The sequence below is a fragment of the Mya arenaria genome, chromosome 3, assembly GCF_026914265.1.
Source record: "Mya arenaria isolate MELC-2E11 chromosome 3, ASM2691426v1".
Lineage (NCBI taxonomy): Eukaryota > Metazoa > Mollusca > Bivalvia > Myida > Myidae > Mya > Mya arenaria.
Window position 1 is genome coordinate 2603208 of NC_069124.1, and position 14719 is coordinate 2617926.

General features: G+C 36.2%; 1 protein-coding gene across 2 annotated transcripts in view; it reads left to right on the forward strand.

The window, feature by feature from the left end:
* The window catches only part of LOC128225990 (uncharacterized), a 50538-nt gene extending 41473 nt beyond the window's left edge, over window positions 1-9065 (forward strand). For both annotated transcript variants that reach the window (XM_052935883.1, XM_052935884.1), the window contains 3 exons: window positions 314-386; window positions 2902-3060; window positions 3453-9065. In XM_052935883.1, the coding sequence (XP_052791843.1) occupies window positions 314-386; window positions 2902-3060; window positions 3453-4720 (1500 nt within the window). In that variant the 3' untranslated portion in view covers window positions 4721-9065. The remainder of the gene's footprint in view (window positions 1-313; window positions 387-2901; window positions 3061-3452) is intronic.
* Window positions 9066-14719: the final 5654 nt, after the last annotated feature.

Genomic DNA, 14719 nt, shown 5'->3' on the forward strand with positions numbered 1-14719 from the left:
AGGCCTTGAACCTTGTCCCTCTATACAAGGTCATTGTATCAGCACAAATACATTAAGTACTAATTTGAAAAATTTAAAATATTCTTTTATGTGTTATAGTTGCAATACAAAGATATTTGACCAATTGTATATATACCTTATTACAGACACTGTTTTGACCCTGATTTCTAACCAAACATTGCTACGGACTAGCTATTTGGGGATTGTTTGAATTGCGATTTCATTATTTTGAATCAGAAGCTGAATGATCCAGGCAGATCTTTGCAATATAAAAAAAGTATAATTATGGTATGATTTTTTTTTTTTTTGTCAGATTGAAGATAAAGACAGTGGAACTGGAACAGGCAGTGACCATAGCAGTATGGATGAGGCCAAGAATGGCTTAGGTTAGATGAAAAACACATTTAGGACATATATCCATCTCTATTTTACATGAAGCTCACCTGGCCCCAATTTCTCGAAACTTCTTAAGTCCCTTATAACAGGATTAAGCTAATCTCACTATTTTTGTTGTTATATAAAATGTGTTATATTTACTTCTTCAATATTTTTTAAAAATTATGTAGGAATAATCTGTATGATTATCAGAATAAACCATTTTTCATTTATCAAAATCCATTTTCAGTATGTAGACTTAAACCTGTTAAGCTTAAGAAGTTTCGAGAAATTGGGGCCAGATTATTATGTTATGATACATATATAACAGACATGACTTGGCGGGTCTAGTATATATGCCTCCAAAAGGCACTTTTGTATGGCCAAATACAAAAGCATGCTGCAGTGCAGTCTGCATGAAAAAGTTTCCTTTTTGTGTTGCATACACCTTTTCATTTTGAATCGATACCTGATGTAGAGTCATCAAATTTGGTATGCCCATGTCATGGTCAGTAGATAACTGTATTTATTTTTGGGACAAAAGTCAAGGTCATGCTGATCTAGACTAAAAAAAGTACTTCCATTTTCAATCAATACCTTTTGAATGACTAGGTAGAGTCATCAACTTTGGTATGCACATGGGCCATGTTTAGTAGATGTCTCCTATTGATTGTAAGGTGAAAAGACCAAAGGTCAAGGTCATTGTGACCTTCAGTAGAAAAATTGCTTTGTAACCACATTGGATTCACAGAATTTTACCGTTGATAATGTGACTGTTTAATCTCATAAAATAGCTATAAGGTGATTAATTTTGTGTGTTGTTGATGGAACTTCAGCATACTCTATCTCAGGATACACTGCTTTTAGCCGACAAAAAATGTTACCACTCCAGTCATATGCTTCAAAATGTCTGTTACCTGTTTGCATAACTTGCCTGTTATACATTTCACACAGAGTTGGCAGCAACACAGTGTGTCCAAACTCAGGAGACTGTGCTCTTAAGCTATTACAAAGTATTACCATGAAGCAATGGCTACAAACATTTTAATATCTGAATGAATATCTTGTTATTATGCCCCCCCTTCGAAGAAGTGGGGTATATTGCTTTGCACAGGCATGTCGGTCGGTCGGTCCGTCGGTAGACCAAAGCTTGTCCGAGTGATAACTCAACAAATCCTGGATGTATGGACATCAAACTTGACATAAAGGTTAAGCCTGACCAGTAGATGACCCCTATTGATTTTAGGGCTCATCGGGTCAAAGGTCAAGGACACAGTGACCTTTAATGATAAAATAATTTTAGAGCTTGTCCGATTGATAACTCAACAATGCCTAGACCTATGGTCATCAAACTTGATATGGAAGTTGGACCTGACCAGAAGATGACCCCTATTGTTTTTAGGGGTCATCAGGCCAAAGGTCAAGGTCACAGTGACCCTGAATGGTAAAAGGTTGTCCATATAATAACTCGACAATGCCTGCACCTATGGCCCACAAACTTGACTTGGAGGTTGGGCCTGACCAATAGATAACCCCTATTGTTTTGGGGGGTCATAGGGCCCAAGGTCACAGTGACCTTGAATGGTAAAAGGTTGTCCTAGTAATAGCTCGACAATGCCTGCACCCATGGCCATCAAACTTGACTTGGAGGTTGGGCCTGACCAATAGATGGCCCCTATTGATTTTAGGGGTCATTGAGCCAAAGGTCAAGGTCACAGTGACTTTGAACGATAAAAGGTTGTCCGAGTGATAACTCAACAATGCCTGCACCCATGGCCCTCAAACTTGACTTGGAGGTTGGGCCTGACCAGTAGATGACCCCTATTGATTTAAGGGGTCAAGGTCATAGTGACCTTGAAAGCAGACTTTGGGGGTCATCGGGCCAAGGTCAAGGTCACAGTAACCTTTATCACAAATATGTTAACAAATCTTCTCCCAGTGATATCTCAACAATGCCTGAACCTATGATCATCAAACTTGACATAGAAGTTGGGCCTGACCAGGATATGACACTTATTGATTTTAGGAGTCATTGGGTCAAAGGTCAAGTTCACAGTGACCTTGAATGCGAAAATGTTTCAAGTGATAATTCGACAATGCCTGCACCCATGGCCCTCAGACTTGACTTGGTGTTGTGTCTGACCTTTAGATGATCCCTTATGATTTTAGGGGTCATCGGGTCAAAGGTCAAGGTTACAGTGACCTTAAACGAAAAAAGCTTGTCTGTGTGATAGCTTGTCAATGCCTGCACCCATGGCCCTCAAACTTGACATTTAGATTTTTGGTGACCAGCTGATGACTCCTATGGATTTTGAGGTCATAGAGTCAAAGGTCATGGTCATAACACACTCTATCCTCAAACTTTGAATGGTCATAATCTTAAAACTGCCGCAAAGGCATCCAATGTCAGTGACAAATCAGCTGTCATTTCAGTCCATGCATATTTCATTCAGTTGTCCATATAATCCTGACAACATGGCGCTCAGGGGGGCATAATGTTTGACAAACATCTCCTGTTTATTATAGAGTTATCATCACTAGACCCTACCCCGTCTCAGGACACGAAAATGTCTGCCTACTACAAAGTGTTACCAGGCAGTGATGGCTTCCAGATCTGCAGCGACAGCAGCCTTGAGTCATTTACTGACTCAGGCCGAGGACAGACCAATAGTTTACCTGCAACTGGTAATCCAACTAATCCATACCTCAAATGCATTTTGTTGCCACATTCGTTTTTCATTCATAACATGTGTGACCTTATTCATTGTTCAAAGATGAGAGTGGTTGAGAGGTACATGTACAGGCTCTGCCTCTCATCCTAGATGTTATGGCTTGGAACCCCATCAGGGCCTCATTTTCATTGCCGTTTAAAAATACCATAGTATTTTCTTCAACCCAGGAAGAAGAATTCAGGGTGATTCATATTTCCTGATTTATTTGGCTGTTTTTCAAATAACAAAAAAGAATTTAAACGATTTTTTTACTTTGTGTGAGTGAATGCAGTTTTTCTTTCAGTATAAATCAAAAGCTCCTTTTTGTACAGAAAGCTATGTTTAAACATATTCATTTTACAACAGGTTGTCCAGAGCCTAGGAGCAGTGGCACTGCCACTGGAAATGATGACCGCGATATGGCTACCAGAGGCGGTAGCATGAAGAATGGAGCTGTCTGCTCACTGGTTGAAAACTGTGATGACTCAATGAACAGTTCCACTGAAGGGCTTGTAGTGCAGGAAGGGAATGAGAAGCCTGTTGAGGGTTTTGTTAACAAGGTTGCTGAATTCAATATGAGCTTTAAAGAAAAAGAGGAAAAGTTACACAAAATTGAGATTTTGAAAAATCTTCCTGATGACCCCTCTGTACCAACATGTCTGGGAAATGATGGTGGAGTCACTGCTGGTGTGCATCCACATATTGCACAGAAATCATTTAATAGCACTCAAGATACAAACTTCGATTTCAAGCTAGATTTCTGTGTTGATGGCCCAAATGTAAATCCTCCTGTGCTTTGTCAAAATTCGATCAAACCTCAGAGCTTAGTGCCTTTAGACAATATTGAACACTCTAAACAACCAGCAGCTGACACAGACGATCATGAGCAAGATGTTAGTCAGTCAACAGAAAACAGCAAGACAATGCCAGTAAATTCAGGAACATGTTCTGAAAATTCTACTTCTTTAAGGGAAAATTCAGAAACTGAGTTACAGGACTCTGCAACTGATGAAAAATGGCTTGATGATGATCAGATTGAATACAGTTTTAATATTGAAGGCAATTACAAGACAATTGATAATTTGCCTATTGATAGTTTGTCTTTCAGTGATATTTCAGATACGTGCCCTGAAAGTGACAGTGGGGATGAGATGGCACAAGATTTCAACTATGAAACTAAAGATAAGGATTCAAATTGTCTTAATTTAAGGCCCAAGGAAACCTTAACCCCAAATTTATCTCAGAACAATCAACCGCAGGGTATTTGTGCAAGATTCCAGGATATTGAAATTGGTATTGAAAGTGATCAGAATACTGAGGTAAGAAGGGCTCAAGACGAGGAAACACATATGTATGACAGTGCAACCCATGGCAGTACTAGTAAAAACTCATCAGGGTCAGGTCATAGTGTGAATGCCTACATGCAGGCAGGAGTCAACTGTTCAGACACCTCCAGTGGGGAAAATACTGCTTCATCAAGGTCAGGGGATCGGGGAAGTTTAGGGATAAGTGGTCAACCTTGGATTGAAGAGGGTAAAAGGCTGGTTACAGTGGAGGATGAAAGAAAAGCAACATTTGAACTGCCAAAAACAACAGACATTTCAAAAGACATCTTTGAGATTACCCACACATAAAAGAGCTCAATAGAACTTATATAACATCATTTCAATTTCATCAAAAGTTTCAATAACTCATTTACAGGATCTCTTGATGTATTTAACATCATTTATCCATTTCATATTTACCGGTACTATGAAATTATTATTATTGTTATATTGCTGGGACATGACTTTTTTGCCATGATAATGGTTCAACATTATGCCATCTTTTACATGCACCATGTTTTATGCTGTGTTTTATTTTTGGATTTTTTTTACCTCACCTGAGCACAAAGTACTCAGTATGAGCTACTGTGATAGGGTGATTGTCCGTCTTCCATCTGTTATCAACATTTTCCTGCAAACAACTTCTCCTCCTAAACCACTAGGACAATAACTAAACTTTGCAGAAATGTTCCTTGGGTGATCCTCTTCAAGATTTCTTTAATAAAAGTTGTTCCATGCAGAACTTTGGAAAAACCTCCTCAGAAACCGCAGACCTGATTTCAACATTATTTCACAGAAATGCACCTTAGGTAACCCTGTATCAAATTTCTTCGCCATGTTGATACGTAAATAAAAGATGGCTGCCAGTGGTCAGGGCTACTTTTTACTATGTGTCTTTATGGAAAAATTTGAAAATCTTCTCCTCAGAATCTGCTGGCGTGATTTTAAAATAATTACACAGAAACTTTCGTTAGGTGACCCTCTAGAAAATTCCATCACCCCATGTTGATTCGTAAAAAAGAAGGGCCACCAGGGGACATGAATATTTAACCCTATATGTTGATTCATAAAAAACATACTTGCCAGGGGTGGGGCTAAGTACCACTACATGGCTATATGGAAGACTTTGAAAAACTCTTCAGAAACTTTTGCCTGATTTAAAAAAAAAATCACAGTAGTCCAATCAGGTGAGCAATATAGGGCCATGTTGGACCTTTTGTTTTGTTTCGTATGTACCATTCTTGTTGCCTTATGTGATGTTTACTGCAATGTTATAGGTCGCTTTAATGATTACCTGGTTTTATACCTAGTTTTATGTACGGTAACAAGACTGTTTTTATACGTTTTGGATTGTAAATAATTAAATCTTGCCTCTCACGAAGGAGTATGAAGTTGTCAATGATGTCTCCTATCATTTGTTTGATAGTAATTTTACTTGTACGTGCTGTTAGATATTGATAAGTAATCAAAGTTAGTTAGATTTTTATCATTTACTTGTTGCAGGCAACAGTTTTGAAAGTTTCTGTTCTATTTTGTATTTGTTCAAGCAACATATATTGAATTTTACATACCTGATCAGTAATATTCTATGGGATCTGCCATTATGGGCGCCTGGGTTGGTGGTGTCCAAGTTATTACATATATTGGCATTCTAACTTGGGCATTTTTAATCTATTTTTTCAAAATTGGACACTGGTAATTGGTATATCTCAGACAAATTAGAAAGTCTTCCAGATTGCTATTGTTCATCCGGAGTTTTGGCCCATTATTTGCCACAGTTAGTTCCGCAGCCACAGAAAGTAATGGCGGGGGGGAGGGAAGGGTGCGTGATGTCTGTGGCACCCTTGTTGTACCTCACTATATCATTATGTTCACATTTATCATGTAAGTGCTTTAAAGTAAATATCTATTCAAATTAAGATTTCATGATCATTGGAGAGTCATTGTTATTCCAAATTTGTTTGATTCTGGCTTATAAAATTGATTGGTGAATCAACCCAATTGTCTACTGCAAGAGAGAAATACATGTATGAATGGTAATCTACCTTATTGTGTTGCTACCTTGAAAAACTGCGTAAAGTTGTTTCAACAATCATACTGGAATAACAGCTGTAAAGTTTAAAACATAATTTCAGTGATGCCATGACTGTTTGCAATATTAGGTCTAGTAGTGTTCAATCTTTCAATATTTATGTATTGTATTATTATTCGATTTCGCCATTTTAGTGTAATAACTTCTAACGTGAAGTCATAGGTGGATAATGTTGAAAATGTGTGCATTATTAAATAGCAATGTTTTATATTTTTTGTGCTCTAATTTATCAGATTCGTGTTAATTCAATATGAAACTTACTGAACTTGTTTATATAAACTTAAAAAACAATTTGGAAAATGAATTTTAGAAAACCTGTTCAATACATTCCATTTTAAAGAACATTATTTCAGTCATCGAAATTAGACTTTTGGATGAACAAGCCCCAATTCTTACACAGTTGCTTGTTATGAAGGTTTTTAACAAGCCCTGCTACGGAAGACATTTTACCGGTGCAGGGCTTGCGGGTTTGTGTTAAGTTCGACCACTGCCATTTATATGTATTCATATAATCATACATTTGTATATACCACACTGTAACTCCAAACAATCAGCTGCAAGTATTTGTTTTACAAACCATGCTACATTGGTGCTAACCTGAATGGTGTATTATACTAACTTCTATGCAGATAAATGATAACATGTGTCATTGTTTCATCCCATTACTATTACATTACTAGGTTTGTTAAGTTTATTATGTACAATGTAGAAGCTAAGTTCTATGTGACCAAAAAGTGCTAAACATGTAAACATGTTGAATTTACTGTTAACATTAATAGGTTATAATATTGATTCTAATACATGTGTTCATTTTTATTTCTATTTATTTTCCAATATCAATTAAAATGTTGTATTATTTTTTTCACTAATCCGTATAATTTTAAAACTGTGAAAATTACATTTTTTGTTGTAATTTTGTATTGAGGAATCCTGGGACCTTCACTGTTATCAATGAGCATTTGACAATGAATCCCGGGACCTGCATTGTTATCAATGAGCATTTGACATTGAATCCCGGGACCTGCATTGTTATCAATGAGCATTTGACATTGAATCCCGGGACCTTCACTGTTATCAATGAGCATTTGACATTGAATCCCGGAACCTATGCTGTTATCAATGAGCATTTGACATTGAATCCCGGGACCTGCATTGTTATCAATGAGCATTTGACATTGAATCCCGGAACCTATGCTGTTATCAATGAGCATTTGACATTGAATCCCGGGACCTGCATTGTTATCAATGAGCTTTTGACATTGAATCCCGGGACCTATGCTGTTATCAATGAGCATTTGACATTAAATCCCAGGACCTGCATTGTTATCAACCAGCATTTGACATTGAATCCCGGGACCTGCATTGTTATCAATGAGCATTTGACATTGAATCCCAGGACCTGCATTGTTAACAATGAGCAATTGACATTGAATCCCGGGACCTGCATTGTTATCAACCAGCATTTGACATTGAATCCCGGGACCTGCATTGTTATCAATGAGCATTTGACATTGAATCCCGGGACCTATGCTGTTATTGACCAGCATTTGACATTGAGTCCTGATACCTACGCTGTTATCAACCAGCATTTGACATTGAGTCCTGATACCTACACTGTTATCAACCAGCATTTGACATTGAGTCCCGATACCTACACTGTTATCAACCAGCATTTGACATTGAGTCCTGGTACCTACGCTGTTATCAACCAGCATTTGACATTGAGTCCTGGTACCTATGCTGTTATCAACCAGCATTTGACATTGAGTCCCGGTACCTACGCTGTTATTGACCAGCATTTGACATTGAGTCCTGGAACCTACGCTGTTATCAACCAGCATTTGACATTGAGTCCTGGTACCTATGCTGTTATCAACCAGCATTTGACATTGAGTCCCGGTACCTACGCTGTTATCGACCAGCATTTGACATTGAGTCCCGGTACCTACGCTGTTATCGACCAGCATTTGACATTGAGTCCTGGTACCTACGCTGTTATCAACCAGCATTTGACATTGAGTCCTGGTACCTACGCTGTTATCAACCAGCATTTGACAATAAATGGTGTCTTATATCAGCATAGGGTAAACTTAATGCTTAAGTTGGTCATTCAAATAGAATGTCAAAGTAATTACAAACATTTTTATTTTATTTCTTATTTTCTCTAGGAAAAATGTATGACTGATAAAATGGAAATAAGAGCTCATTGATAATATAAATGGTACTAATTCGTTCTTAATTACAGTCAAAACTCACTATGTTGAAATTGTTGGGACCTCGGATAATATTCGAGATAACGAATATTCTACGGAAATAAAATACATGTCTGATTTAACATAACACTTTGAAAAAATTTGACATAACCAGAACATCGAAATCACAAGAGTTCAACATAACGAGTTTCGACTGTACTAGTATAACATCCAAATCTTCTACTATTCTCAACACGTATTGTTATGATTTTAATTCCTGCCTGTAGGATTTACATGGCAGTTTTGGTACAATTGTTTATGTGTGATGAGAGCATAATTATTAAAACTGATGTAATAAACTAAAATAGTGTACAGGAATTACTTCATTTCTACCAAATACCGGTCAGAACAACCCACTTTCGAAAAGACCCATTACCAGAAAAGCCAATTTTCAATCCATTTCAAGAATTTAGACAGACGATTTGTCTTTTTTAAGAACAAATACATATTTTTCATGTGTTGATTTCTTTCGTACCTAAAAAAGTGGATAAAAGGCACCATAATGCTAAGAATGCATATTAATGCATTTAAATTTCAACCCTTTGTTATGGCTGATTTGTTTCAAAGTGTTTGGGTTAGAAAGGTTCATGTTAGCCTGATAAAAACATAAAGTTTATATCACTGCATTTATTATGAAACAGATATATTTATATACCCACACCATAGTGGTCTACTTTTCTCCATTACTCTTTATATTTTTAAGGTATTGACTTTAAACTTCATATACAGATAGATCCCTTTGAAGAGAAGTGCATTGCACAGAAACTAATATTTTGGCTGCAGTATTTTTATATTAATTTCCATTTGTTAATTTTCATACTTAGTTTTTGGGGGCAAACTTCATATACAGATAGATCTCATTAAGGAGAAGTGCAGTGCATATATACCATAACTCTGGGTTGCAGTATGTTTTGAGTTATTATCAATTGTTTAAATGTAGTTCATTGTCTTAATGCGAAGTTGATACTGTTCTTGAATTGGTGGAGATATGGCAGTCTGTGGCTGCCCTTGTTTTACTATTTTTTCAGCTCGTTTGAGCATGAAGTGCTCAAGGTTAGCTTTTGTGTTGCCCAATTTTCGACCCAGACCCATGATATTAGGTGTGCAGCCTCATGCAGTATGGTCCGTAACGCAAAATTGTTCAAATTATGCCCCTGGGGACAAAAGTGGCCCAGTTTTGGGTCACAAGTTTTTATATAATTATGTAGTAAAATCTTCTCTGAAACCGCAAGGCCCAGACCCATCATTTATGCAGCCTAATGTAGTGGTCCTTTTCCACGATTCTTCAAAATATGTCCATGGAATGAAAAATGGCTCGGCATCGGGTTCCCAGGTTTTCTATATACTTTAATAGTAAAATTTTAAACATCTTTTTTCTTTAGCTTCAGCAGTTAAATTCATATCTACTAAAACTTCAATAAATTCTGAGCAACTTTACCACTGGATGTTTATGATTTAATGGTGAAATAAAAAAGTTTTATGCTGGGTGAAAATTCCATTTAAGTATACAATAGAAGAAAGAGGAGCAAATCCTGCAACATTGTGTAGGTCATTATAATGGTCTATCTTTAATGAGACTCTGCATCTACAGAAATAAACTTGATCCTTTAGAAACCCACATCAGATCAAAGAGGGCCAATTAATGATGGCTTAGCTCTCAGCTCAGAGTCATGTCAAGTGGAGATTAACAGTCTGAAATTATTTAATTAGCTGATAAGCCCTTGCTGTAAACTTTTGGTATAAATGCATAGGACTGAGTTGGAAAACCACATGTAATATTAGCACTAAGAAACTTCTCATTATGTCTTCAATTCAGTGCCATTATGACTATGCATATTTTATATGGTATAATGTACAAACAACACGGAATAATTTAAAGAGGTTTCTTCTCAAACTGAATTACAGATGTCATATTGGTAAAGAACATTTTAGTTCTGAACTGGTTTTCAGTGGGCTTTATATTTGGTATGCAGCCTCATGTAGTGGTCCTTGACTAAGATAGTACAAATTATGACCATGGGGTGAAAAAACCCCAGAAGACTTGTAATATTTGGCATGTAGTCTCATTTAGTGGTCCTTGACCAAGATAGTACAAATTATGACCATGGGGTGAAAAAAACAGAAGACTTTTAATATTTGGTATATAGTGGTCCTTGACCAAGATAGTACAAATTATGACCATGCATTGGGTGAAAAAAACCCAGAAGACTTGTAATATTTGGTATGTAGCCTCATGTAGTGACCGTTTACCAACATCCTTAATAACCATTGACTAGTTGGTCATTTAAGTCTGTGACTAATAACAAATATAACTTTCCTCCCAGTTTAAATCAGGTGAGCAATATAGGGCCATTTTGGCCCTCTTGTTTTACTTAACTCATTAACTTTATATGTTTTGAGGCACTAACTTCAACTGTGCAAAAGAAAAACTAGTTTGTAATTGAATATCAAATGACTTCTATGACTGAGTACATCTATTAGTGCAAAATTTCACTGTTATGGTGACGAGATATGGGAATCAAAGACACAGCACGTGAGCAACTTTGGGACACCAATTTCCATTTGATTAGTTGGCAAAACTCATAAACAAACGCCGCGGGAACCTTGTTTCCATATTTGGCTGAAGCCAAACGGAACAGCTAAACAAGCGTCTCTCTCCTACGTCATGCTGTATATTGACCATGTCGGGTATTCGCACGACCGTTCGCATTCGGAGCTCCTCGGCCATTTTTTCAAAAACAACCTCGGATGTATATGGACGGTTTACATACTTAAAAAGTGGTACGTTTAAGTCCGCTGCAAATAGATCGCGTAGTAATCTTATTTAGTAGTTAAAATTTATGACTTAACTCGTGGGAATCGTAATTATGTTTGCAATAATACACTTCACTGACAATCAATTTAAACTGAGAGCAATGAATACAACTCTTAAACACTACATTTAATTAATGCTTTTATTCAAAAAAAATACGGACTACTTCAACAGATGTACCGGCATACATCCGAGGTTGTTTTTGAAAAAATGGCCGAGGAGTTCCGAATGGACCGTTCGCCCACTGGACCAGTACTGCAACTTTCTCCGCGCGGCCCCTATAAGGTCAAATTTCCTCGACAATATTAATCTTGACGGTTATGTTAACATGTCACTATAAAAATAGGATTTACCTATTGATGACTTAGATGACTTAACACAACGATCATCTTCAGATCTACAATCAAATACTTTGTAGATCTGAAGATGATCGTTGTGTTAAGTCATCTAAATACTTAAGGTAATAAGCTACTCGTGTTCCGTGAGCAAATGGATATTTACATTGCAACATTCGGAGCTCCTCGGCCATTATTTTCAAAAACAACCTCGGATGTATGCTGGTACATCAGTTGAAGTAGTCCGTAATTTTTTTAATAATATCATTAATTAAATGTAGTGTGTAAGAGTTGTATTCATTGCTCTCAGTTTAAATTGATTGCCAGTGAAGTGTATTATTGCAAACATGATTAATATTCCCAAGAGTTAAGTCATAAAGTTTAACAACTAATTCAGATTACTACGCGATCTATTTGCAGCGGACTTAAACGTACCACTTTTTGAGTATGTAAACCGTCCAAATACATCCGAGGTTGTTTTCGATAAAATGGCCGAGGAGTTCCGAATGACATTGCAAATGATCGGTTGGTTTTATACTTGCAAACGGCTTTTGGTGTAAGTGTAGTTCATTTAATATGTTATTGTAAATTAGATGAGATCTCTTGCTAATGCCCAGTAAAATTTACATTTTTAACGTATTAATTTAAAATTAATGAACCGCATATAGCAGTGGCTCTATTTCTGATAAGACCAGTTGGGATCAGTGTAAAACGGACGAGTTGGATGAATTACTAGACAGCGAAACAACATTTTTACGATATTTCAAATAAATTGTATTGGAACACTACAGTGTAGACATATATATTGATGCCGTTTCTACTATCATTTACGATATTCATATCCATCTTTTTTCTCCTTATTTGGCTAAACTATTAAGTTATTTGATAAGGGTGTGTATCCAGAGGCCTTGTATAGAGATGCAATTGTACCTCGATTCAAATGAGGTGATCGAAATAATCCTTCGAATCACAGAGGAATTACAGTAGTAAATGTTATAGCAAGAACATTTTCGTCATATTAACGCAATATAACTTATACTTGGTGTGAATATTGTAACGTGCGACGTCAAACAAACACCAACAGATCCCTTCAGAGGAAAGCATGCACGATCCTGAAGGGCTCAGCTGGTTTTTATATACAGTAAATTCTCAATCCACACAGAGCCCGGGCTTTGCTTATTTACATAATACCATCCAAGTAAACATACGTACTATGAACGTACTTCCGTCTTTAACGGAATGTCTTACCATGAACGTACATCCGCCGCCTACAGCGGACCGTTACATTATTATAAACGCACATCCACCCCCTACAGCGGACCGTTACAATATGAAACTGTTCTAACAATTTGGTTTAAGAGACAATGGAAATACAGCTGATTGTTATTTATTTTACATAGGGTTGTACAAAATGTATTATTGTAAAAACACACGTTATACTGTGCAGTTATTGACTACGAGAAGGCTTTTGATACTGTCATTCATGAAGCGCTGTGGATAAAACAACTAGAATCATGAATAAGTTGTAAATTGGTCAATATGATAAAACTATATATATGTGTGTGTCAATGTTAAATACTATGTTAAGAACCTTAAGTATATGCTGTACCCTTTTTGTTCTGTGTAACACTTGATTTGAAACAGGATGAATCTCTTTCCTCATTACAGTTTATACTTTTTTTATAAATGATATGAAATACTTTATTACAATTGGCAATATAACTGTTAGAGACAGGTATACATTAACTGTTTGTCTTCATTGTATAATTTAATGGCGAAATCGTTCTTTTTATTATTGCTCCATTTAGTCTATAGAATCAGTTAAATTCAGTCCATCAATATGGGTACTAAATATTAATTTCGTTTAAGTAAAATATTGTGATTTTTTTTTTAAACGAGAAACAAAAAAAACTCGTTGTAATGTAATATGATCTATAAACGAGGAAAATATCGAAAACGTTGATGATTTTACATATCCAGGTATAAGATTTCACTATACTAGTATGACGACAAATATTGTTAAAGTATTGAATAATCAAGCCTTAAAGGCATACAATTATTTGTTATTCATATTAAGTCGGGTAAAATGCGATGTTGAAACTAAGCTGTCACTATTTGACTCTTAAAATACCTCAATTATCGTGTATGGCTCTGAAATATGGGGTATTTATACTACTCATTAAGTAGACATACTCCATTTTAAATTTTGTAAATATGTATTTGGTGTTGGTGTAACATTCAATGCTGCCGTTCTTATCGAATTGGGTAGATTTCTTTTTGCTCTCCTCTGTAAACATTTGGATGTGCGTGACAGCTTATCGGTCAACTCTTCATTTTAAGAAAGGTAACACAACTCCAGTTACATAATATTGCGTAAACTTACGTGGGTTTGAGGCATAGCCATGAGCTAATCAACCTAATGATTGAGCAGTACCATGCTTACAGCGTTTAATAAAATGAATGCATTGTTGATGTATTACATGCTACACACATTTGTATCACACATATTAGCATAAACAAAAGAACAAAACAGATAAAATTTTCGTAATAATAGTTCATATAATTATGCTATTTATATATAAAACTCAAATAGCCCACGAAGCTAGCTTACAATTGAAATGTAATGGACGTTTCAAAATATATAATAATAAAACTATCACGAGTATCATCACATTAACTTATTAACCCACGTTGTTGATGTTTCATTGGAGGACTTTCAACCCTGCCTTTAACATAAACTATGTTGCTAACTATAATAATTAATTTTCTTTAAATTTTCTTTTTCCCTTTCCCGAGTTTTCGGCTTTAGTGGTTCTG